We start from the raw sequence: 21,632 nt of genomic DNA, 5'->3' as shown, positions 1-21,632 counted from the left end.
CCACAGGTTGAGAACCAGCCACACACTTCTAGTCTGACGTGGCGATAAAGAAGGATTACGTACTTTTATATCTACTTTATGAATTCTGTTATTGACTTGACTCTCGACCCTCTGCAGTCTCTGAGCCTGACCTGCACCGTGTGGGGCGAGCCGACCCCCGAGGTCACCTGGTTCAAGAATGAGCAGGAAGTCGCCTCCACCGAGCACACCAAGGTCACGTTTGACGGCGGCAAGTTTGCCAGCCTCGTCATCAACCAAGTCACTCCCGACGACTCCGGCAAGTACAGCATCAACGTGCGGAACAAGTACGGCGGAGAGTTTGTCGAGATCACCGTCAGTGTCTACAGGCACGGTGAGAAGATCCCCGAGCCCAAACTGGGACAACCCAAAACGCCTGCCGCCACGCCAGCTGCTACACCTGCAGCCACGCCTGTGCCGAGGTCCCCTGCTCCCCCCTCCAAGACCCCCACCCCCACCCCCTCCAAGTCCCACACCCCGGCGCCATCTGTGAAGAGCCCAGGCTCCACCCCCGCTTCCACCCCAGTCCCCAAATCTCCAACCCCAGTCCCCAAATCTCCAACCCCGACTCCAAAGTCCCCAACCCCCACTCCATCTCGCGGCGTCAAGTCGCCCACCCCGCCCAGATTCATGAAGTCTCCGACCCCACCCAGGAAGTAAACAGTGGTGGTGATGTCACGAGGGGAAAAGTTTGCTGTTAGCAAAGCTGATTTATAGCATGAGTGTGAAACTATCAGCTGTTAAAGTTTATGTAGATGTAGTCGCTGTTAAAAGTCCCACTTTCTGAACTTCTGGACTACCACTGACAAAAAACGGGCTTCTCACCAGTTTGAAGGTTTTTTTGCTCTTTAATTCTCTCTGTGTTTCTGAGAACGAATTGCAGAATATAAACCTGCAAAAGAGGGACTTTTACAGTGGCGAACATGCAGTAGATGTCCTGTCCAGCTGTTTCATGTCGACTGTGTTTCACAGGAGCGAAAAGGCACAAAAACTAAGAAAAATACAAAACCAGGGTAGATGTTTGTGTTCTGTGTTTTAAAAGCTGCACCTTCCACTACGCTACATTAGTGGAACGCCTGTTTACATTTATTTCTTGTGACAGAGCTGAGAGGTTCAGATACCAGATTATTCTTTGTGTTTTAGTTTTTCCTCTGTCATCAACAGCTGCTTTTGTCCTAGGTAGCTTTCATCACTTGGAGATCCCAATAAAGCTGATCCTGTGAATAAAGAAACATTTACTTCCTGCCCTGGTTTGTCTGTCTGTCTGTCTGTCTGTCTGTGTCCCCCAAGGCTTTGTGATGGCAATAAACTTTACTTATCAACCTCTGTCTGTTGTCTCTGTGTGTAATATCTGCTCTTGTCAGACATGACAGGAGATAACATGACTCTGAATGAAGCTGAAAATAAAAAAAATGTGCACATCTTGTGTTGAATCCAGGCTCATAAGGGCTGCATGAAAATCTGCTCCAACAGCCCAGGTGAGGCCAGGTGGGCAGGGCTTGTTACAGAGCGTGAGTAATAGGGCAGGTACAACAAGCTATTCAGTTTGCACAGACAGGTCAAACCCACACCTTAGAGCTGCTGCTTCATTCTGCAGAGAGCACACACGCCACCACCGACTGCAGTTTAACCTTTACAAGCTGCTTTTCGTCAAGGTTCAGGACTCAGGAACAAACCGGGGTTTTTCTTTATCAAGTCATGAAGTAAGTTTTTTAGTTACCTGTAAATTTGCAGAAGAAGGCAGCACATGCCTTGTATTGTTTATCTTGTGGTGAATCACACTTGACAGACAGGTTTTTGTCACTTTGAACAGCTCTGTCGCTCTCAGTGAACTCTGCAGTGTCTGTTGCTTCATTACAGGGAACAGAATGGTTACCGGTCACGCCACTTGTCACACAGAAGGTAAACCTCAAGGCCTGTTGTGAGTAGAGACTCAGAGGGGCATCGATGGAGTCCAATCTGTCCCAGCTGTCTTCGCTGATAGAAGACGACGATCCGGTTTACATCCAGCCACATTATAAGGAATCCTACCGTCTGGCCATCTACGCCCTGCTCTGTGGGGGCAAAGAGGCCTACGAGGAGTTCCTCCAGGCAGAGCAGATCAGCCACCTTCTGTCAGAGGAGGAGATCCTGTTCATTTTGGAAAATGCAGAGTTACCTGTCCTGGAGGAAGAGGCCGAGGAGAAACAGGACAAGGACGGGGTCAGTCCTTCCACATACTTCCCAATCGAGTCGGACGAGGAGGTGCCAGACCTGGAGCTGGGCTGGCCGGACGTGTCGCTGGAGAGCATAGACACGAGCATCAGCCTGCTGTACCATCCGCCCAGGCTAAATACACCGAGCATTAAAGAAGTGGTTCGCAAACAGATTCAGGAGGCGAGGCAGGTGAGGAGCAAACACAGTCGAGTACAGTAGTTTCACCATCTATCTGTTGGCCGTTGAACAGAGTTACACAAACCAGAGAGAAGCGGTCCAGTGGACTCTAAAACCAATCAATCAATTATCAAAATACTTTAAATATAAAAGATAAAATATGCAACATTCCAGCATTGAAATGTCTAAAAATGACCCGACATGTGTTTTATATTTTGTTGAGCTGTGTACAAACCAGAGAATCCAACAGTCCACACATTGTTCCTCAAATAGAAGACTCAGACTCTGGTAAAAGTAGAAGTACTGATTCAGCTTCTTTACTCCAGTAAAAGTAATAGATTACAGGCTCTGACATGTACTCAGAGTATCAGAGTAAAAAGTCTCCCTCTGAAGCTCACGTCATATTACTAGAATTCAAAAACTATTAAAGTTAAGGGTAGAATCATTAGGATTTGTCCCAGCTGTTCCTGAACACACCACAAAGACAGTTGATTGCTGAGTCTCATTCCCGGCAACAAAGAGAGAAAATAAGAAACTCTCTGCAGATACGAGACACTAACACGCCTTTTCTCCACATTCCAGAACATTACATCTTCTTACGTCTTTGTTTCCCCACATGATGATGGTTGAAATCAGTCTTGTGATGTTGGGAAGGGGGCCAAATAAAACTATCTGACATCTGATCTATCAGGTGGATAGATTTGCAGAGATTCATCTTCCTGACTTTGCTGCAGACATATTTACAAATGGAGTCCAACAACAATAGCAGCGCAAACACACAATGAAAGGCGTTGCTTTGCACAGAGGAAAACACACACTCATACATATTTCTCTGCATACAAAGCACACTGTGGGCCTCGACTAGGCTGTACATCAGTGGAGACAGCTGAACACACAAGTCCTTCTGTTTTATGTCTAACTGTGAAGCGAAACTCTGACCCTTATTCTTTTAAAAGTCACAAAGAAACAGTTTTAATCCCGCTTCAGTATGGTGCTGTTAGTGAAGTTTCACTGCTCCAGATATCAGAAACAATTTGTACCAAAGTGGTTTTCAGTTTAATCTATACTGTTAAATCCAACATGTGGTGGGTATATATTTTTTTAATAGATACTTGTACATGCTACATTTAGGGTTGGAATAGAAGCTGAATCCTGACCTAGTTTACAGTATGGACTCTTCAGTCCAACAGACAGCGGCTTCACTCCTGAAACCTGACCTGAGGGTCTCTAGTTTACAGTGTGGACTCTTCAGTCCAACAGACAGCGGCTTCACTCCTGAGTCCTGCAGGTCGTTGTTACTCAGATCCAGCTCTCTCAGACTAGACGACCGGTAGCTGGGAAGTGAGGACAGAAGTGATTATGTCCTTTGACCATCATGAATGCAACGCCTTTAGGCCCAAAAGGTGGCCGGCTGTCTGAAGTCACCCTCAAGGGTCGGAGACGCCGCCGTCTCCGGGGCTGTAACTTCCTGTCATGATAAGGGGTTATTTACACTGGCGACATATACTCAGAGGTATGATTTGGTGTTTAAGCTGCCTGGGAGGAGTTCACATTCTGTTTGTTGACAACCTAACATTTATAAGATCAATAGAGATTCTGTGATCTGGTAATTGTTCTGAGAAAGTTAAAGCTCCAGTCTGTAAGAAAGTTAAAGTTTTCTTTTCTTTGGGGATTGTGGGACGGGTCGGACTTAGTCTCAAAGCGTCAGTATTTGACAGGTTTGAGACTCAAAACTAAACTTTCTTACAGATCGGACCTTTAAGTTCATGGGACTGACTCCTCCATTCAAATGAAACATGCAGAAACAAATCCTAAACTCTGAATGGATCCACTTCACCTGACTCAGTCCTGAGATCAGGAGCAGACACGTGTTAGAACGCAGCCTGCCGCGCTCCTGTAGGTCAGACCTGCTGCATCCTGCAGCTGCTCGTTCATTGTTATAAAACCATAATCGCTTTGCTAAACGAGATGCTGACGGTTCTGTTCCATCAAGTCTGTAATAACAAACCTACTGATGACATTAAACCAAGATGAGCCAAAGAACAGCCTGTGATTCGGCAGCAGCACGCGTAATTGAATGGTTAGTAATAGAAGAAGAATTCAAATAATTCTCCTGCCCTTATTATTGTCATTAGGTGTCATTAAGCGTCATACGAGCAATGATGAACGTATGGTTAATTGATAAAATGACACTTAATGACATCACTTATAACCAACACACCCTAATTCCTTAAAGACTGAACCCACACTGTGTAATAATGTTGAGGTTCGGACTGCTAGTTGGATGAAATGAACACACTGAAGGTGTCACATCGGATCGAGGTAAGTCTGATGATATAATCAGTTGATAAAATGGAGAAAATAATCGGTCAGAGAGTTTTAAAATGATCATCCACCTCAACCAGCTGCAACAATAAAGTCATAACATAGCATGTGTTCAGCAGCTCCTGACGTTAAAGGAACAGTTCACTCAAAAATGTTAATCCAGTCCTCCTCTCCTCCCTGTCGTAGTCCACAAAACATTTCTGGAGCTTCACAGCAAAACAGCATTGCAGCATTCTGCTAAACAACCGAAGTAGCTGGAGACAAATAAAACAAAAAACAAAAAATGGCTCCGTACAGCTCGTCTAAATCTCAGGAAGCTCCAAGATCCCAAAGTATAAATCTTCACTGAAGCTGCTCAGCTTCAGTGAGACAGAGGGTTCACAAGCTCGACCCTCTGTCGAATGCTTGGACTTGGACTTTCCATCAACATGGAGGGAGGAGATAATGACTGAGTGTTCATTTTTGAGTGAACTGTTCCCTTAAAGCTAGCAGAGCGTTGACTCAAGGTGAAAAACTAGGCACCTGAGGGGAATTTTTAGCCTTTAGTCCATGTTCTTGAGTAAATGCCAAAAGATCTTGCTACAGCATGAAGTATACAACTTAAAGAACATATATCACTATGCATACACACACACACACACGCACACACACAGTTTACTCTGCTTCAGGCCAAGAAGTTAATTTGCTTATTGTGAGCTCTTAATGGAAAAGGTTAGCATGAAGGTCATGTTTCCCTTTCAGACACACGATGTCAACCGGCCGACGTGTCTCAGCTTGAGTTTTCTCGATGTTCAGATGTCTGCAGAGCTGAACCTGATAATTCAGAAATTACAGCAGGGTGTGTGTGTGTGTGTGTGTGTGTCATTCCATAGATATCCTCGATCTGAGAATGATTGATGAAAAGCACTCACAGTGTAGCTCTTCGATATGCACCGCTCAATGTATGCACATGTAGACGGTGATGTAGTCGTAGCAGAACGTCATCAAAACAAACACCTCCAGTCCTCCTTGATGCTCTCAGACATGATTTCAGTCGCACTCTCATGTCTTTTAGAACCACTCCTCCAGGCCGCTGTGTGGCTTGTCAATAACCTTCCTTGTTAACATTTAAATTAGGATAAAAAAAAATGTGTCTCAAAATGTCTTAAATCATAATTTAGGCCTAAAACATAAAAATAGCATCTGTTTTAAAGTGTTAAATTTAAGATATATGTTTAAATTCTGTGTGTGGATCCATTTCTATCAGTTGACTCATTCACAATGTTTGAATGTAACTATCTTACCTTAAAGGGTAACTCCACCATTTTCCCACATTAGAGCGTGTTTACAGATGAGTACGTCATTCTTTATTTAGATTGTAATCCTGTTAGTAATCCCCTTTTTTCACTGAATGTATTGTAATCTAAACACACCTTTTTTCTGTAACTTTATGAGAATATATTATGGCCTTTTTTTGTATCTTGACAAATCCTATTACATCTATCCCCCCTGTAAACACATTTTTATGCAAAATTGATGGAGTTACCCTTTAAGTAGACTTAGAATTAAAGGTATTTGTACTTTTACCATATCTCAGATGCAAATATTTTACTTTTTACTCCACTACTATGAGTATTTATCTGGCAGCTTTAGTTACTAGTTACCTTTCAGTCCAGTCAGTCCAGTGAAAACCTTGTATAAGTGTTTGTTTATGTGTAGAGAAATATTCTCCTACTTATTAAACATTAAATATTATAGATATTGAACATTTATACGGCAGCGAAGTATTTGCTTTGTAAAAATAGAGTTGAGTAATGGCGTCCTGAGCGTAGAGTGACGTCGCACTCCAGTGTGTTTGGATGCTGTCTTCAGCTGCTCTGATATCTAGTGGCAGTTAATGTCACGCTATCTTACAGAATATGATGCAACAGTATATAAACTAGTTAAATAAGCTCAACATTAAACATCTACAGCAGCAAAATGTCATCGACTCCTCAAACAGTCTGAATAAACATTGTTTCTTCATGTATTTAAAGGGTTTTTTAACATTTACTGTGTCTCCAGGTTATCGCCATATCGATGGATGTCTTCACTGATGTGGATATTTTCAAAGAGCTCATCACAGCCACGTTGAGGGGCGTGGCAGTCTACATCCTCCTGGATGAGTCCCGCTACAGCAGCTTCCTCGCCATGTCGAACAGGGTGGGCATCAACATCCAAGACCTCAAGGTGAGAAACACCGTCATGATCTTATTCATGTTCATTTAGTCATCATCTCCTCCTCCACATGTTGATGGAAAGTCAATTTTCAGGCACAGCAGACATGTGTATGTGTCAGCAAAAATGTTTATCTTGCAAAACTTTGGAAAACCCAGCAAAAATGTGCTCAGGTTGGTGATGATGGAAGCATCTTGCAACTCCAGTGAGTGGGTGATTTGTGGGCCTGAGGAGCCAGAAATGTCAGTGTCATAAAACCAAAGAAACAAACACAGGAAGGTGACGCCGACTTGGGCTGAACGTTGGGACAAAAAACGTCTGCAATGACTGATGTCATTTTATAATGAGACTCAGCGTGCACCAACCAAGTTTGGGCTGTTTTGGTTCATTATCACTATAACAGCATGCAGGTGCAGGGAAGAAAACAAAACATTACAAAATCAATCATGTGATCCACTTCATCAACTATATACGTGGTTGTTTATGCTGTGCAATGCACTTGTTACATTACCCGCTGTGATGCCCACCACAGGACATTATCCCCAATGTTCTGTGATAGCAAATCCACACCTATTAACAATTTATCTAACACCTGAAAGTGAGATGCTAAAAGCTTTGTTGTCCTCCCAGTATAGTGCATCAACTGTCCACTCATCAACAGGTGATGAAGCTGCATGTGCCAACAAAGATGTTTTGTATCGTATCGCTTCATATCATATCGTTACATATCGTATCGTTGTCGTACGTTATCAAATCATATCGTATCATGTATGTAATGAGGATTTTGTGCTCAACATAAAAAGTTTAAGGGGAATTTAAACAAATATACAAATTACTGCTGAGGGTTCAAAAATGATCACTTTTATTCTGGTCATCAACATTCACAGAGAAACAGACATCCACTGTTCTAAGATAGACATATTGTATTGCAGACACACACAAGTGCAACACAAAACGTGTTAAATATGATCTGATGTGAAATTTTTTCTGACATTTGGAGGAAATAAAACGACCTAAATTCTCTGTCCTTGTTCATTTATATTCCACCGATGTTCGCTTCCAGAGGACGTTTCGCCTGTGGCATGACCTTTCTTCTGTTGGCAGGAGCATTCAGTGGATTAAGTCTGACATTTGCTCCACACCCTCGTGAAAACGTTGTCATTTACCAGCATTCCCATGCTGTGTTTCTACCTGCTATTATCATACGAGACGACTGCAGCAGCCGTAGGACTGATCTGTTAGCGTGGCTGGATTTTCCTGTCGAACAGCATCACCAGCACAAACAAAGAGACGTCAGAGAGAAACACAGTCAAGCTCTGTGATCTCTGTGCAAATTGCTTAGCCAGTAGCGACATCAAAATACCAGCCTCAGAGAAACTGGTGCACAGGTTCAATCTTGTTGAGTATCACAAAGGGTGGGTGTACTCAATGAAAGTGGAAAAAACTACTGCATGACTTCAAATTCCCAGAATCACTTTTAGAATTGAATTGAAAAAACCTCTGCATGAAATTACATCTAGTGAAGTAAATTACATCCCATTCAAACTGGTTGTTATTAACGACGATTGGTAAGAAAGTTCAAACTAGAAAACTCACTAAAATGATAAATGAGCTGCAGCATATGTCAACAAAAACAGGTGATGGTATGTCAGTGTTGTGTTTTACGACTTCTTTCAGACCCCAAGTGGCCTAAAATCAGCAGGTTTAGGTATAAATACATGTATTGATTTGAGAAGGAACATGTACAAACAAGTACTCAGTTAAATAATAATTTCCCTGGCTGAGGAAACTCTAACCTGGTGACTCTTTTTTGTTTTTCTCTCCATCAGAACATTCGTGTTCGGACGGTTCAGGGGCAGCAGTATAAGTGTCGGTCCGGGGTGAAGTTCCACGGAGATCTGGAGCAAAAATTCCTTCTGGTGGACTGCCGGACAGTGTTGTACGGAACGTACAGGTGAGTCGGTTCTACCTTTATCCACTCAGGTGTATTACTCAACAATTAAACCAAATTAGGAGCCATTGATTAACATAAGTCTGTAATCCACCTGCTGTTTCTTAATGAAATTCAACATACTGTTGCCATCCATGCCTGACTTTAAAAAGTGATTTGTATCTGGATGTCTTATCTGGAAAAAAGATTGTTAATACAACTGCTACACGTAGAGGTAACAACTTGTCAGTGACGCCCATCCATTTTCAATGCTATGTTGTTGACACTGTCTGTCAGTGCCGCCTGACTAATTGGTATTTTGAGATCTGACCACATTGTGGACACGTCAACATGTGTTTACAAGCGTACTTGGCAACTTGCTAATTTTACTTTTAATTTCTCTGACAACCAAACAGAACAATTCACCATCTAGAATTAACTTCACCTGTCATTCATTCAAAATTCATTGATGTAACAAATTTTACAGCCCCTGTTCTGTAAGACTTTACACAAGAAACAGGGATTCTTCTCTCCAGGGCATCTCAAATTTTTTTAAATGTTCTTCGTCCAATGCATTTCAGTCCATCTCTCTCTCACTGAGGAGGACAAGGGGCAACAATACAGCAAAATACTGAAGGAGAAAGTGTGAAAAATTGTAATGAATGAGGAGAAATATTGGAGAATTGGAAAGAGCAAGGGTGAGTCACTTGGCAAGTATGTGTACAAGGTAGCAAGGAAAAGGATCGAAATACAGACAGGAACGGTTTGGTGACTTATGGGAAAAACGTTGAAACATAAGCGTACAAGTCCAAAATGAAATGGTCCAGACTCCACAGGATAACAGGAATGGGGCAGGCAAGCAGGTACAGGTTTGGGTTCAAGTTCAGGATCAGATGACTGTAAAGCAGAAGGACAAAGGAACATTGAGGATGTGGCAGCTGACTGGAGAACAGCGGGGCTGGTGTAAGTACTGTTTAATGAGACAAAAGTGAGCAGGTGGATGTGGGAGTCAGGTGACAAGGATTGATGGGTAAAGTCTGAGGTCGAACAGAGAAGAGAATTTAGACAAAACAAAAGGGGGCATCTGTTGTGAGAGGGGAGAATCGAGCATACATGACACAGATCACATGTTAATACCAGATGAAATGTAACCTTGTGTGATTTCTGGGTTGTTCTGTGTTCACAGTTTAGTTTAGGTCCCAAATCCTGTTTTATAAACCTTGTTTGCATAAAGTTTGGGTCATAAAGATGAGTATCAGTTCATCATCATCCCTGTTGGATCTCTGATGACTCATGACACTATTTTTTTTTTTTCAGTTTCACATGGTCATATGAGAAGATCAACCTCAGCATGATCCTGGTGATCACGGGTCAGCTGGTTTGCTCTTACGATGAGGAGTTTCGAAGATTGTACGCTCGCTCCACCGTTCCTCCGGTGCGGTCCACGGAGAGGCCATCTGCCCAGTACCTGAGAGAACCTGTGGCCATGCAGAGCCCAAAATCCAGCCAGCTATCCCTCCATCAGATTCACATGAGATCCATTGGGATGCAAGCCATGAGAAATGCTCAGGAAGAAAAGTATAACAATGCTGCCATGTTGACCAGGGGCCTCAGCGTGCAGGAGAGACTGCATCAATATCACTATCCTGACATCGGGAATCTGGTGCGGGGACACAGTTACGGCGGAGAACTGCAGAAGTTAAACTCCCTGACTCGGCTGAGGATGGGAACCAAAGACCTCGGAGTCCCTGTTCCTCCAGAGAGGACTGGATCGAACCTGAGGGGTGCGAACGACGCATTGCCATCGAACAGGTCTCAGCAGCATCTTAGGCACCAGACTCGCTACGGAGTGGATCAGAATCTGATTCCATTCAACTCTGAGATGTCACTGCACAGGTGGAAGATGGACACATACATGAACGACAGCGACATGCCTCTAGATGCATCGTATGATGCACTATCCCCAATGTCATCTCCATACAGTAGTCACACCGGATTAAATGAGTATCAGTCTCAGCAGATTCACAGCCGGTCGAGGAACATTAAGTCCAGGATGGATGAAATGAGGCAAAAGAGGCTCAGTCTGCAGGATTTCACCAACCTCAGGCAAAGCCAAGAGTCCTTGAGGTCCGGGTATCTGCCAGAAAGACCTCAATTTGTCTCGTTACGAAGAGGTCTGGACATGAGTGTGGCAGAATTAGAGTCAGACGCTCAAAATGGAGGCAACCTGAAACCAGCCAACAACAAAGACAGTGAACCAAACATGGAAGAGGGTCTCACTGATGGACATCGTTCCACCTCCCACTACGATGTCAAAACGGTTTCAGATCGAAGGACGACACCGACATACGACTGGCACGAGCCTCTTTCCAGAACAACCTCGGCGAGTGACTTAGATATGAAACTAAAGGATCCATCGCTCAAGCTCTCTCATCTGCAGCCCAGTGGTCTCAGTAACCAGCATGCAAGAGCAATGGAATCTTTGACCGAAATCCCAGAAGAGAAAGAGGGTTCAGGCTCACGTGTCAACAGTTCAGAGTCCGCTGCATTCAAAGAGGGAAACGATGAGATTCGCAAGCATGAGAAAGCTGCTCCAAAGGAGAACTCTGTGACACTGAACTTACCTGCAGAATCACAACATCAGGGGCAAGTCAAGAGAAAACATGGCTCCATAGGTAAGGTGGCCAACAGCTCAGACTCAGCATCTCCAAAAGGACAGACACCAATACTGAATGAGGCACAAGCTTTCCCAAACACTTCCCACCATGCAGTGGACCCTAAGACCAGTCACACGGACAAAGGGCAGACACAGTCCGAGGAACCGACGCTTCAAAGGAAAAATTCTTTGAGAATGAAAGTATATTCACTGCTTTCAAAAGAAGAGAAGACGCTCCAAAGAAAACCTTCGCTGAAATCGAAGAATCCCTCGGTGTCAAACCAACCGGTCAAAGCAGAACATTCACAGGCATCTGCGGCGGACCAAACAACAAAGAAAGGTCATTCACCGAACATCTCCAGGTCGCAGAACTCTGTCGACGGACCATCTGAGACAGAGAGGTCAAAGTCTCCATTCCCGAGATTATCTATTCAGCGTTCAAGTAAGAGAAAGACGAACCCTGCAGCAGAGCAGGACCGAGGATCGGGGAGCACTCTGGACGACGAGGGGGCGACTACCAATCAAAGACAGAAAGTCTACAGTCGATTTGAATATTTGATGAACAATGATAGCAATCTCAAAGACAGAGGCGCTCCAACGAACAGGCCTCAGTCTGGATATCCAGCGTATCAGACACAGAGTAGCACTGAAAACAAACTGGGAAAATTCATGCAGCGAGTAGGAGGTCTAATAGGCAAGAACAAGTAGAGCTGCAGGAAGAGAAGTAGGCAGCCATGTTCAGGAACGAAAGCAGAGTTCACCACTGGACGGTGCTACATTTTTTCTTTGATGGGTTTGACAGTGTGGCCAAGATCTTATCAGATCTTATCAGGGAAGATTTTTACGGCTGATGCCAAAACACAAGATGTAATGAATCATGATCTGCATGGATGAAGTGAATGTAACAGGGAAGCAGGGTTCATGTGAAAATACCAGTATGTCAAGTTGTTTACCGGTGAAGTCGATGTAACAAGAGCGTTTATAGACCAGACGTTAGAAAATACATCTGTTTATATTGAATGTGTTTGTTCTTTTTGGAAGTTTAGTACAAGGATAACTGGAGAGAATTCATGTTTTCTTTATTCGTAACAAATCCCATGAAAAGACCAAAACTAGTCATGAACTGATCCCACAAGCAGGTGTCATTTGTGTATCCAAAACTAAAAAACTGACCTTCCTCTGCGACATAGAGCTCCATTGTCATCCCAAAACTATTTAAAAACACACAAATGAGCCGCATGTTCACTTCATGTTGACTCAATTACATAAACACCATTTCGCTGCCCATAATGTGGATTCATCCGCTGCTGAAAACAGTCTCTGACAAACGCACAATTTCTGTATGCATTCAAAGGAGTCAATGTTCAGACAGTATTTAGAAATTAACCAATGTTCGTTGTTGGTTTGGGTCTTTTCATTGAATGTGTTTAAAATATCACAAAATAATGTACTGTAGTATCACCAGCCTTATCCATCGATGTTTTTTGGTTTTGCCTAGTTTGTAAAATATAATGTTTCTAATACGGCTTGAAGTTGTTTATTTTCCCTGTGTTGTGTTTCTCAGCTGTTCCCATGGTTATTGAAGGTACTCATATTCTACTCGTACTCACAACTAAATCAGTTATGTTGACACAGAGCCTAATATCTGGAACACAATTGTTTTGAAAGGCCAAAACAGGTAGAAAATTATTTGTATGAACATCTCTATCAGGTTAAAAAGGGCCCAAACTGATTGAAGTTATGTCAGATGGCTATTTCAAACTTTTTTCCAACTTATTTAATTGTTTTTCTACTTCATCACACTGTTCGCTTCCGCGCTGCACTGGACCTGGAGAGTTTGTTTCTGATACAAACTCTAGAAGAACTGAAACTAAATAAAGTTAGTTTCTTCACTTTTTACACATTTTGGAATAATACCACTCCTTTTATTTAGTGTTGTTGATAATTTTGTTAATCACCTCAGTGTTTTAGATAACTGTTAGCAAGATTAGCTAAGTTACCCATACAGTGTAGCACTGCTGTTAGCTAGATTTTAGTTAACTAAGGCCGCAATGGCTCTTTGCGCTTAACGTGTGAGAGCTGTCAAAAATTCAACTTATCAACGTACACTGTCATGCAAAATTGATCAGTAACGTGCCGGCCTGACTGGCTATCCATAACAGTAAATACTGTGTACAAAGTTAGTAACGTTTAAAGTGAAGCATTGTGTGTATATATTGTTAATAGTATAAACATTTTCGTTTTTGTAGTTCGTGTTTTGGATAACTGTTAAAAGTTAGCTGAGTTAGATACTTCGTGTGTCATTAACGTTAGATTTTCCAAGCTTTGCCAATGTTAGGGTGACTACAATCTGCCTTAGTTGTCAGTTAGGCTAGCTGACTGGATAACCTTGCTATTAATGATCAAATATGCTAAAAACACTGTTTACAAAAACAAACTGTAAAAAACTGTAACAACAGGTACAAAGCTAACAAGGTTCAAGGTGAATATATTGTAGCCCTCTCTAAGAAGTAGTCATGAAGTTAGCTACTTTTCACAGTTAGCTACACATTGTTTAATATTTACTGTCTCTTTTTGTGTTCAGTGTTTTTGATCTTTTTGATAATCACATCAGTGTCTTAGATAGCTGTTAGCAATGTAAGCTATGTTAGATACTCAGTGTAGCATAAACAGATTTTCAGAGTTTAGCTAACTTTAGGTTGCAATGACCCTTTCCAATCTGCTTTAGTAGTCAGCTAGGCTAGCTGACTGGCTAACCTTGCGAGGGAAATGATTATCTACAAAACAAATGGTAAATTCAGTGAACAGAATGCAGCCTTCAAAGGTAAGTTAATTACCATAGAGGTGCCATTTGTAAGAATTTTAATTGAAAACATTCAAAATATAAGAAACAGTTTTGAAGTCATGACGTCTTGGTATATTTGGTTGCAGAGATATCTACCAAAGTCAGGATTGCTAACCAGCTAGCCTCAGCCCATCCTGGTCCAAAGCTCCCTTGCTAGCTGTGTAAACAACAACATTTTCCCTATATCTCTGAGCAGCTACAATTAGAGGCAGTTAGCAGTTACTTTGTTTGATTTGCCAATTCAGCTTTTTTGAGCATCTGTGGCATACTTACCCAGTGTGCAGGTCAATACTGATTTTTTTATTACAGTGGTTGATGATGTATTATAAACTTCTGTGTTCACACTGGTTGGACCAACAGCTGCATCAGTATTGTTCTTGGAAATAATAAAAAATGTCCACACAACAACGAGCGCAACAATTGCACAACACTGCTTTGAACATGGAGGGTGTGCTTTTATTTTGAAATAACTCAGAAAAATATCTACATTCTGTATAATAATGATAATAAAAGGTATCAACATAATATATAAAATAAAAAGCTTTTCTACTCAAGTTCTTTTTCATGCTTTTATTTGTGTGGCAGCAGGAAGTATGTTTCTCATATTATAAAAACAAGAGGCTTTCTAGATGAAATACTCCAGGCACTTGTTCCTCTCATCATCCAGTTCTTGGGTCTCAATCTCAAACTTTTTCATGGCGATGAAATACTGAACAAACGGCTCTCCGAGGGCGTTGCGGATGACGTGATCGTCCCCCAGGGCCTCCAGGGCATCGTCGAGCTTCACAGGAATGGCAAACTCCTTCTGCTGACTGGGGGCTTTGTTCAGACTGCCGTCGATGTTGAGGTTTCGTTTGATGCCGTCCAGTCCTGCGGCCGCAGTAGCAGCCAGGACAATGTAAGGGTTGGCCATGGCTGAGCCCAACTTGTTGTCGATGTGTGTCTCCCTCCCACCGTGACACTTGATATTGAAGGAGCTACTGTTATCATTGCATCCGCAGGTGGCACACAGCATTCGTTTGGGGTCTTTGATCGTCTTGGCGATGTGGCTCCGGCAGCCCAGGCCGGGCGACATCAGGCAGCTCAGGGCAGCAGAGTGGGTGAGGAGACCAGCCAGCCATTTCCTGCCGATCTCAGAGAGCTCGCCTGCCTTCTCCCCGCTGTGGAAGAGGCTACGACGGCCGTTAGCATCCCACAAACTGTGAGAGAGCACCCCAGCATTGTACAGGCCGTCGTCGGTGAAGAAGCTAGCGATGTAGCTGTGTTTACGAGCCATCTCTTTGATGCCAGTGCGGAAGGTGAAGGCGGTATCTGCAGCAGCAATCCCAAACTCTGGCCTCAGGTTGATCTCCATCTGGCCTGGGCCACTTGCAGAGGAGATGCTGTCTATGTCTGCACCCATGCAGTACATACTGTCCACTAGCTGCTGGAAGAAAGGCAGATCATGGTTACTGAGCAGGGTGGTGGCCGGGAACATTAGTGTCTTTGGTCCGATCCGGTCCGGCGCTCCAAGGACGCAGCATTCGTAAGTGAAGGACGAGAACATGGAGAATCCCATGGCTTGGAGCTGGCCGAGCAGCTGCTTGGCGATGAGGCGAGGTGACGTGCGAAGGGGGCTTCCTGTCACTGTGCAGGGGTCGCAGATGACCCGGGCTGTCTGCTCAGCCCAGGGTAAGACCCTGAAGGTCGAAAGGTCCGGGATCAGAAGGACATCACTGCTGAAGTTGGCAGCGCTGGCATTGTCCACCTCGTTGCTCTTTGGGCTCAGGGTCAGCTCCAAGTAGCTTCTCGGCATCGGTATCCCATAGACCGCTTTCTCCTGTTGACACGACGTTTACACTGAAGCATTAGTTCAACATTTCAGGAAAGACAGTACGCTTTCTATTTATCTATTTGAGAGTCAGGTGAGAACATCAATACCAGTGCCATTAACTTTTTCTACAGATATTCCTGGTCATCACAGGATGAATCCCACTAACGTCAGTGATCCCCGAACTTTTCTTGTTGCACCACCACATTTGCAGTTTTAATTGAACAACTATTAGAACATTTTCTTAAAATGTTTCTCCATCAAAACTATAACAACTTAAAGGGCCAGATCACCCCCAAACCCCCCACTATATATCTAGACATCATGGCCCGGTTACTCAAGTTAATCCACAGACCTTAGTGTGAGCAGTTTCAGAAGTAAGTGTGCATCTACTTATGGATGGCTTATGGAGGCTAGCTAATTGAGCTAACCAAACTAGCTAATGGTATAGCTCAGCAGAAGAGGATGCTGTTATTTGTTTAAATCCTGCACTGTCATCTATATGGCTGATTTCTCCAAAACTTGGAGATAGATTAATAGCACCACAGGTGAGGGGGGAAATAAGTAGCTTTTGGGGTGAAATTTCCCTTTAAGTCACTTCCATTAATCCATTTTGGGGCTTGGGTTTAAGTCAATCCACGTCATAGTACTCCTTTAAAACTGTTAATGTGATGCTTTCTAGCAGCTCCATCAGAATTATGATGTCTATTTTTTTTAAGACCTTCAAATCTGTATTTTGTGTTTAGTTGTAATTAACAAACGTAAACACAGCACACATACTCCTTTATGTCATTACCTGAGCTGAGTGGCGCATACAGACGTACGTCGGCCATCTTGGACAGCTAGGTACGGCAACACGATTTGGACAAACCACATACAGAATTGCAGTAAACATGTTTGGTTATCTTGTGATTTTGATTAAATTTGATTATTTTCTATGACAATAATTAACAAGAAATATTTTGAGACCTCTCAAATACTTGTGTAATAAAGATAAATAAGATATTTAGAATATTTTTATTATTTTAAATTCCCTTGGTAGATATTCGATATCATATATTGTATGTATTGTACTACCTTTACTTTTCGTTATCTTCTGTTTGTTTCGTGCATGTGTTAGCTGTAGAAAAATATTTATTTTTCAATGTAATTACGGAATTAGTCAATTTATTTATATGAACAATTAATATAACACTTGAAGGTTAAATAATAAAGATTAAGAAAACAACATTAAACAGCAATTTGTGGTGCTTGTTGTAGCATTTTTTTTAGTTCAGTTCAACAAAACAGCAAGTTGAATATCAAAAAACATGCTATGCTACAACAAGTTACCTCACACCGACGTTCAGTATATTGATTAACCTATTAGCAAGTGAAATTGTAATTTAATTTAACTCAACTAAAAAATATCGGATTTTACTGCAGTTCTGTTTGTGGTTTGTCCAGGTCGTGTTACCGTACCTAGCTGTCCAAGATGGCGGACGTACTTGCGCATGTGCCACTCATATCAGGAAGTGACACACCTGCTTGGCATCAGTGTTAGCATTGCATGTTAGCATTCTGGTATAAGCATATCTTTAGACTTTTGGTCCTGTTACGGCTCTGTTCTGTTTGTGTAGCTACAGATTAAACTGAAGAGATGTCACGTGTTAATTAGTGAGACTTGTTGGTTGGTGTGTTCTTAAAGTTGGACATGGACAGTCCGGCGAGCTAAAGTGAGGTGAGGTGAGGTGATTACATGGAAGAAGCGGACAGGCACTGTCTTGGACCTGGACACCCCGTGGAGGTCGGTGGCTTCAAAGCGAACAAAGTTGATGTTTTCTCTGGCGATCTGCTGTTTGATCTGCTCCATGGCTGAAGTGAACCTCACGTTCCCAAAGTTCTCGACGATGTCGTTTCCGTTATCTGTGGAAAAGAGTTTGAAATATCTGCAAAAACATCGGACAACCATCGGAGAGTTTGATTCAAATCATAAGTATCCCATTTCTGAAAAAAGAACAGATAAACCCCCCAGTGGTGTCAGAACCACTTTAGTCAAACCAGAATCAAGTCTAAAACCAGTTCCTTTTGTGTGCCGACCAATAGCATTTGATTTGACAGGACAGAAATGCTAGGCTAGATTTGAGCTAATTTTTAAACAGTGTCACCAGTACAGAGTTTGTCCACCAGAGAGCACCGACCAGCTCAACAACCTCAACATAAGCAATACATCTTTGTTAGACAGGTAGAACAAATCATTTTATTAAAAATAATAAGAGATATTCTGTAGATAATATCAAGGTAATTCTACTAACTGACAACTGAACTAACAAAGACAAATAGAAATGTTTCTGTCTCCATATAAATCTGTGATCATCGGTTCCAAAAACAAAAAGAGACAAATCAAAGGTTTTAAAACACAACTTTAGACTTACAGCTCTGAACCATCAGCTGACACATTCTAATCTCACTTTTCTCAATTTTGATTTTGTTAAAGAAGATATTTCTTCATCTTTATCAGGCATAAATTTGTCTTTTAACCAAAATATCACCAACCTGTATGAGAAGCTCCAGTCTCTCCCGAGTAGCCACTGCTTGCGTATGTGTGTGCATTGACTCCAGGCTGCCTATTTGTGTTGGCATCAGACCTGAATGAGCTGGATGAATCCATGCTGGAAGGCTGCTGAATAGATGTACTATCTGTGGAGCTGGGCCCCCTTCTGGAAGCGTCAGAGTGGGGTTTGAAGGTGCTGAACACCCTGTTGGGGTTTCCATCGTCCTGCCGTCCGCCGGGCCTTCCACCACCACCACCACCACCGCTGCTGCTGCTGCTTCCGTGGAGGTACGTGTAAGGACTCCCTGGCTTCCCAACATCTCTTCCTCGGATGCTGAGCAGAGGACTGTCCCTCAGGATGGTCTTCAGCTCCTCCATGGTCTGCCGGGGGACGCCCATCTCACCGTAGGCCCCCCGGGTTTGTGAAGACACCTCTTTGGACCAGTCCTCCCCAACGGCAGGTTCATCCATCCTGGGATCATCAGCTCGTTCTGGGGGCCTGTGAGGCAGAGGGCCGATGGAGATCACAGTCGGGGTGTCTGGGGGTAAAGGGATGCTGGTGGGAGGGTGGACGATGGATGGACCTGCCCCTCTGCTGCTCCAGTCCACCGGAGGCGCGTACTTCCCAGTCACCCTCACTCCCTTCCTGTTGCCCAGGCTCATCCCTGTGCCATCAATTTGGTCTTTGCTTCTACTCTGACCCTCCTGGAAAACACACAATGGGTCTTTCACAGATATGGTAAGAGAAGTGTGGATGAAAAGAGATCCAGTCTAGTCAAATAAACCAAATTAAAAGGAACATATCTGAAGCCCGAGCTGCTGCATCCATTCACATCTGTGTGCTGAAACAAAATGCAAATGAAACAGTTAGATGTGGAGTTTTTTACCTTGAAATCTTCAGAGTCATTCATTTCTTTGTTTGCACTCTTTCATGAACTGTGATTTGGAATTTAATAGCCCTCATGTGAAGGCAGCGCTTCACTCGCACATTAATTTTTATAGACAATTGGTACAATGGTGACGGATTAGAAAATTCTTTTTGCCCCCCGACACCCGCAGGAGTCCAGCTGAAAACTGGCACCCGCCGGCCGCCGGTGGACACTGAACCTCTGCTGCTGCGAGCTCATTGGCTGCACGTGAGGACAATTCAGTGTTGCCTTTGTGTCATCGCAGAGTGAAACTGCAGCGCTCAGCAGCTCTGTGTGTGCTTCCAGAAAGATATAGGAGCAGGATATGTGAGGGGAAAAGTATTTATTCCAGAAAGATGAAAACACACGACTGGACTGGAGGACGAGACAATGGCTGCGGGTAGTGATGGTCTGTGAATTAAACCGCTGCAGTCGGAGGGAAATCACCCTCCAATCAATCAATCAATCAATCAGTCAGTGCTTTCTTAAGGGAGAAGCTGAACATGAATCAGCTCAAACCAAAGTTTATTTTTTCTGCTTACCTTAATGTCCTACAGGCTTTAGTTGGTGTAGTTATAAACGTAGAAGTCCATTTAAAGGTCCAATTAGTAGCTGTTCTGGAAAAATCACTTATCCTCTCCTCCCTCCATGCTGATATAAAGTCAGGTGAAGTGTTGTAGTCGACAAAACATTTCTGGAGCTTCACAGTAAAACAGCGTGGCAGCGTTCTGCTGAACAACTGAAGAAGCTAGAGACTCAAAAAACAACATAAACTTGCTCCGATCAGCTCAGATGATGTGCTCCAGGTCTGCTCCAGATATCCCAAATTGATTTGAAAGATTAAAATCTCCACTGTAGCTGCTCAGCTAACAGTGTTAGCCAAAGAAAAAAGCATGTCTTGTTTAATCCAAGTCTCCAGAAACCTGTAACTGATTTAAAAAGAAGTTATTTACATCCTCGATGCCTGGTCGGGTTTGTGCAACCGCTTCAGACAGGGTGCACACTAACACTTTTATCTTAGCAGTACCGTCAAGATTTAAACATTTAAAAGGTTGTAAACCATGTGACTTGCAATGCTCTTTCACTGTAAAACTACAGAAATGTTTTGCGGACTACGGAGGGAGGAGAGAATGATTGAATGTTCATTTTTGGGTGAACTGTTCCTTTAAGCCAGCAGGGACGAGACATCCTTACTCAGGAAAATGAACGTCAAACATTTAAAAGATATCAAAGCAACCAGCCGATGAACACGTGATTCAGCCTGAGGCCTGACCGACGTGGAGGACCTGGAGCTTGTGTTGAGGTTATTTCTCCAAACTAATGTTTTAAAAGTCAAAAATTAAGTTTCAGTTGTTTGTGTTGGAGATGCACGATTATATCAGCACATAATAGGTATTAGCTGATAAAGACCTTTAAAATGAAATATCAGTAACAAAATCAGCATTTCTGCCATTGTGACAGGTGCAATTGCTTTTTCTTATTTTGCCCAGTGAATGTAGAATTGATATATTTGCATTAATGCTCAATAAGATATAATCATAATAAGTCATTATAAGGAATATTTAGTACCTCGTGTTTATCTGCTGCTCACCGAGACTCCAGCTGTGATGACTTTAGAATTAAGCATCAAACGACTTGTTAAAGAGAATTTAATCAGGATTCAATCAGCTTCACAGCTTCTCAACTGGCTTTAATGTGCTGGTTGATGATATAGAACAACATGTGATCTGAAGATTTAACATTCTATTGATAGAGGCTCAGTTCACACAAAACTGTGAGGGAAAAAGTTTTTAATTTTAAGTGAAAGAATCAAATGTCGCCAACACCTTGATATCGATATCACCGAAATCCAAAATCTAAGATGATATATAGTCTCATATGACAATAACGATAAAATGTTGATATGTTGCCAATCTGGTGCAACATGTGCAAAATTTAGTTGAAAAAAATTAGCATGCTAACCAGCTAGCCCCGTCCTGTCGCAGTCCAAAGTTCCTGTGCTAGCAGTGTAAACACCAACACTCCCCCAGTGTTTCAA

General features: G+C 42.8%; 3 protein-coding genes across 11 annotated transcripts in view; 2 read left to right on the top strand and 1 right to left on the bottom strand.

Moving 5' to 3' along the window:
* Window positions 1-1,345, top strand: part of myom2a (myomesin 2a) — a 29,091-nt gene extending 27,746 nt beyond the window's left edge. For 7 of the 8 annotated variants that reach the window (XM_030429308.1, XM_030429296.1, XM_030429287.1 and 4 more), the window contains one exon: window positions 118-1,345. In XM_030429308.1, coding sequence (XP_030285168.1) covers window positions 118-678 — 561 coding nt within the window. In that variant the 3' untranslated portion in view covers window positions 679-1,345. The remainder of the gene's footprint in view (window positions 1-117) is intronic. The other variant, XM_030429276.1, reaches the window with a different exon arrangement.
* Window positions 1,346-1,634: 289 nt separating this feature from the next.
* LOC115593177 (protein FAM83B-like) lies at window positions 1,635-13,024 on the top strand. The gene is made up of 5 exons (XM_030436634.1): window positions 1,635-1,721; window positions 1,879-2,403; window positions 6,760-6,924; window positions 8,742-8,866; window positions 10,160-13,024. Exons 2-5 carry the CDS (start codon window positions 1,966-1,968, stop codon window positions 12,204-12,206), a joined length of 2,775 nt encoding a protein of 924 aa, XP_030292494.1. The 5' UTR covers window positions 1,635-1,721; window positions 1,879-1,965; the 3' UTR covers window positions 12,207-13,024.
* Window positions 13,025-14,907: 1,883 nt separating this feature from the next.
* lgsn (lengsin, lens protein with glutamine synthetase domain) lies at window positions 14,908-19,756 on the bottom strand. Of its 2 annotated transcripts, none has more exons than XM_030397282.1 (4): window positions 19,574-19,756; window positions 18,689-19,411; window positions 17,892-18,058; window positions 14,908-16,162 (listed from the first exon to the last, which is right to left on the bottom strand). In XM_030397282.1, the coding sequence occupies exons 2-4, from the start codon at window positions 19,347-19,349 to the stop codon at window positions 14,969-14,971; spliced, it is 2,022 nt and encodes a 673-aa protein (XP_030253142.1). In that variant the 5' UTR covers window positions 19,350-19,411; window positions 19,574-19,756; the 3' UTR covers window positions 14,908-14,968. The 2 variants fall into 2 exon arrangements, with proteins under 2 accessions (XP_030253142.1, XP_030253059.1); XM_030397199.1 differs by having other exon boundaries at window positions 18,689-19,391.
* Window positions 19,757-21,632: the final 1,876 nt, after the last annotated feature.

The sequence above is a fragment of the Sparus aurata genome, chromosome 1 (assembly GCF_900880675.1).
Source record: "Sparus aurata chromosome 1, fSpaAur1.1, whole genome shotgun sequence".
Lineage (NCBI taxonomy): Eukaryota > Metazoa > Chordata > Actinopteri > Spariformes > Sparidae > Sparus > Sparus aurata.
The sequence above is the reverse complement of the archived record's forward strand: the minus strand, read 5'-3'. Positions and strand labels throughout refer to the sequence as shown.

What these genes read in the sequence shown, in the direction of transcription:
- LOC115593177 (XM_030436634.1), top strand. Translation starts at nt 1,966, where the DNA reads ATGGAGTCCAATCTGTCCCAGCTGTCTTCGCTGATAGAAGACGACGAT. An exon ending in AGATTCAGGAGGCGAGGCAG is followed by an intron (nt 2,404 to 6,759) that starts GTGAGGAGCAAA and finishes CTGTGTCTCCAG; the next exon opens with GTTATCGCCATATCGATGGA. An exon ending in TCAACATCCAAGACCTCAAG is followed by an intron (nt 6,925 to 8,741) that starts GTGAGAAACACC and finishes TCTCTCCATCAG; the next exon opens with AACATTCGTGTTCGGACGGT.
- lgsn (XM_030397199.1), bottom strand. Translation starts at nt 19,597, where the DNA reads ATGAATGACTCTGAAGATTTCAAG. An exon ending in ATGACTCTGAAGATTTCAAG is followed by an intron (nt 19,392 to 19,573) that starts GTAAAAAACTCC and finishes TGTGTTTTCCAG; the next exon opens with GAGGGTCAGAGTAGAAGCAA. An exon ending in TGCCTGTCCGCTTCTTCCAT is followed by an intron (nt 16,163 to 17,891) that starts GTAATCACCTCA and finishes TCGTGTCAACAG; the next exon opens with GAGAAAGCGGTCTATGGGAT.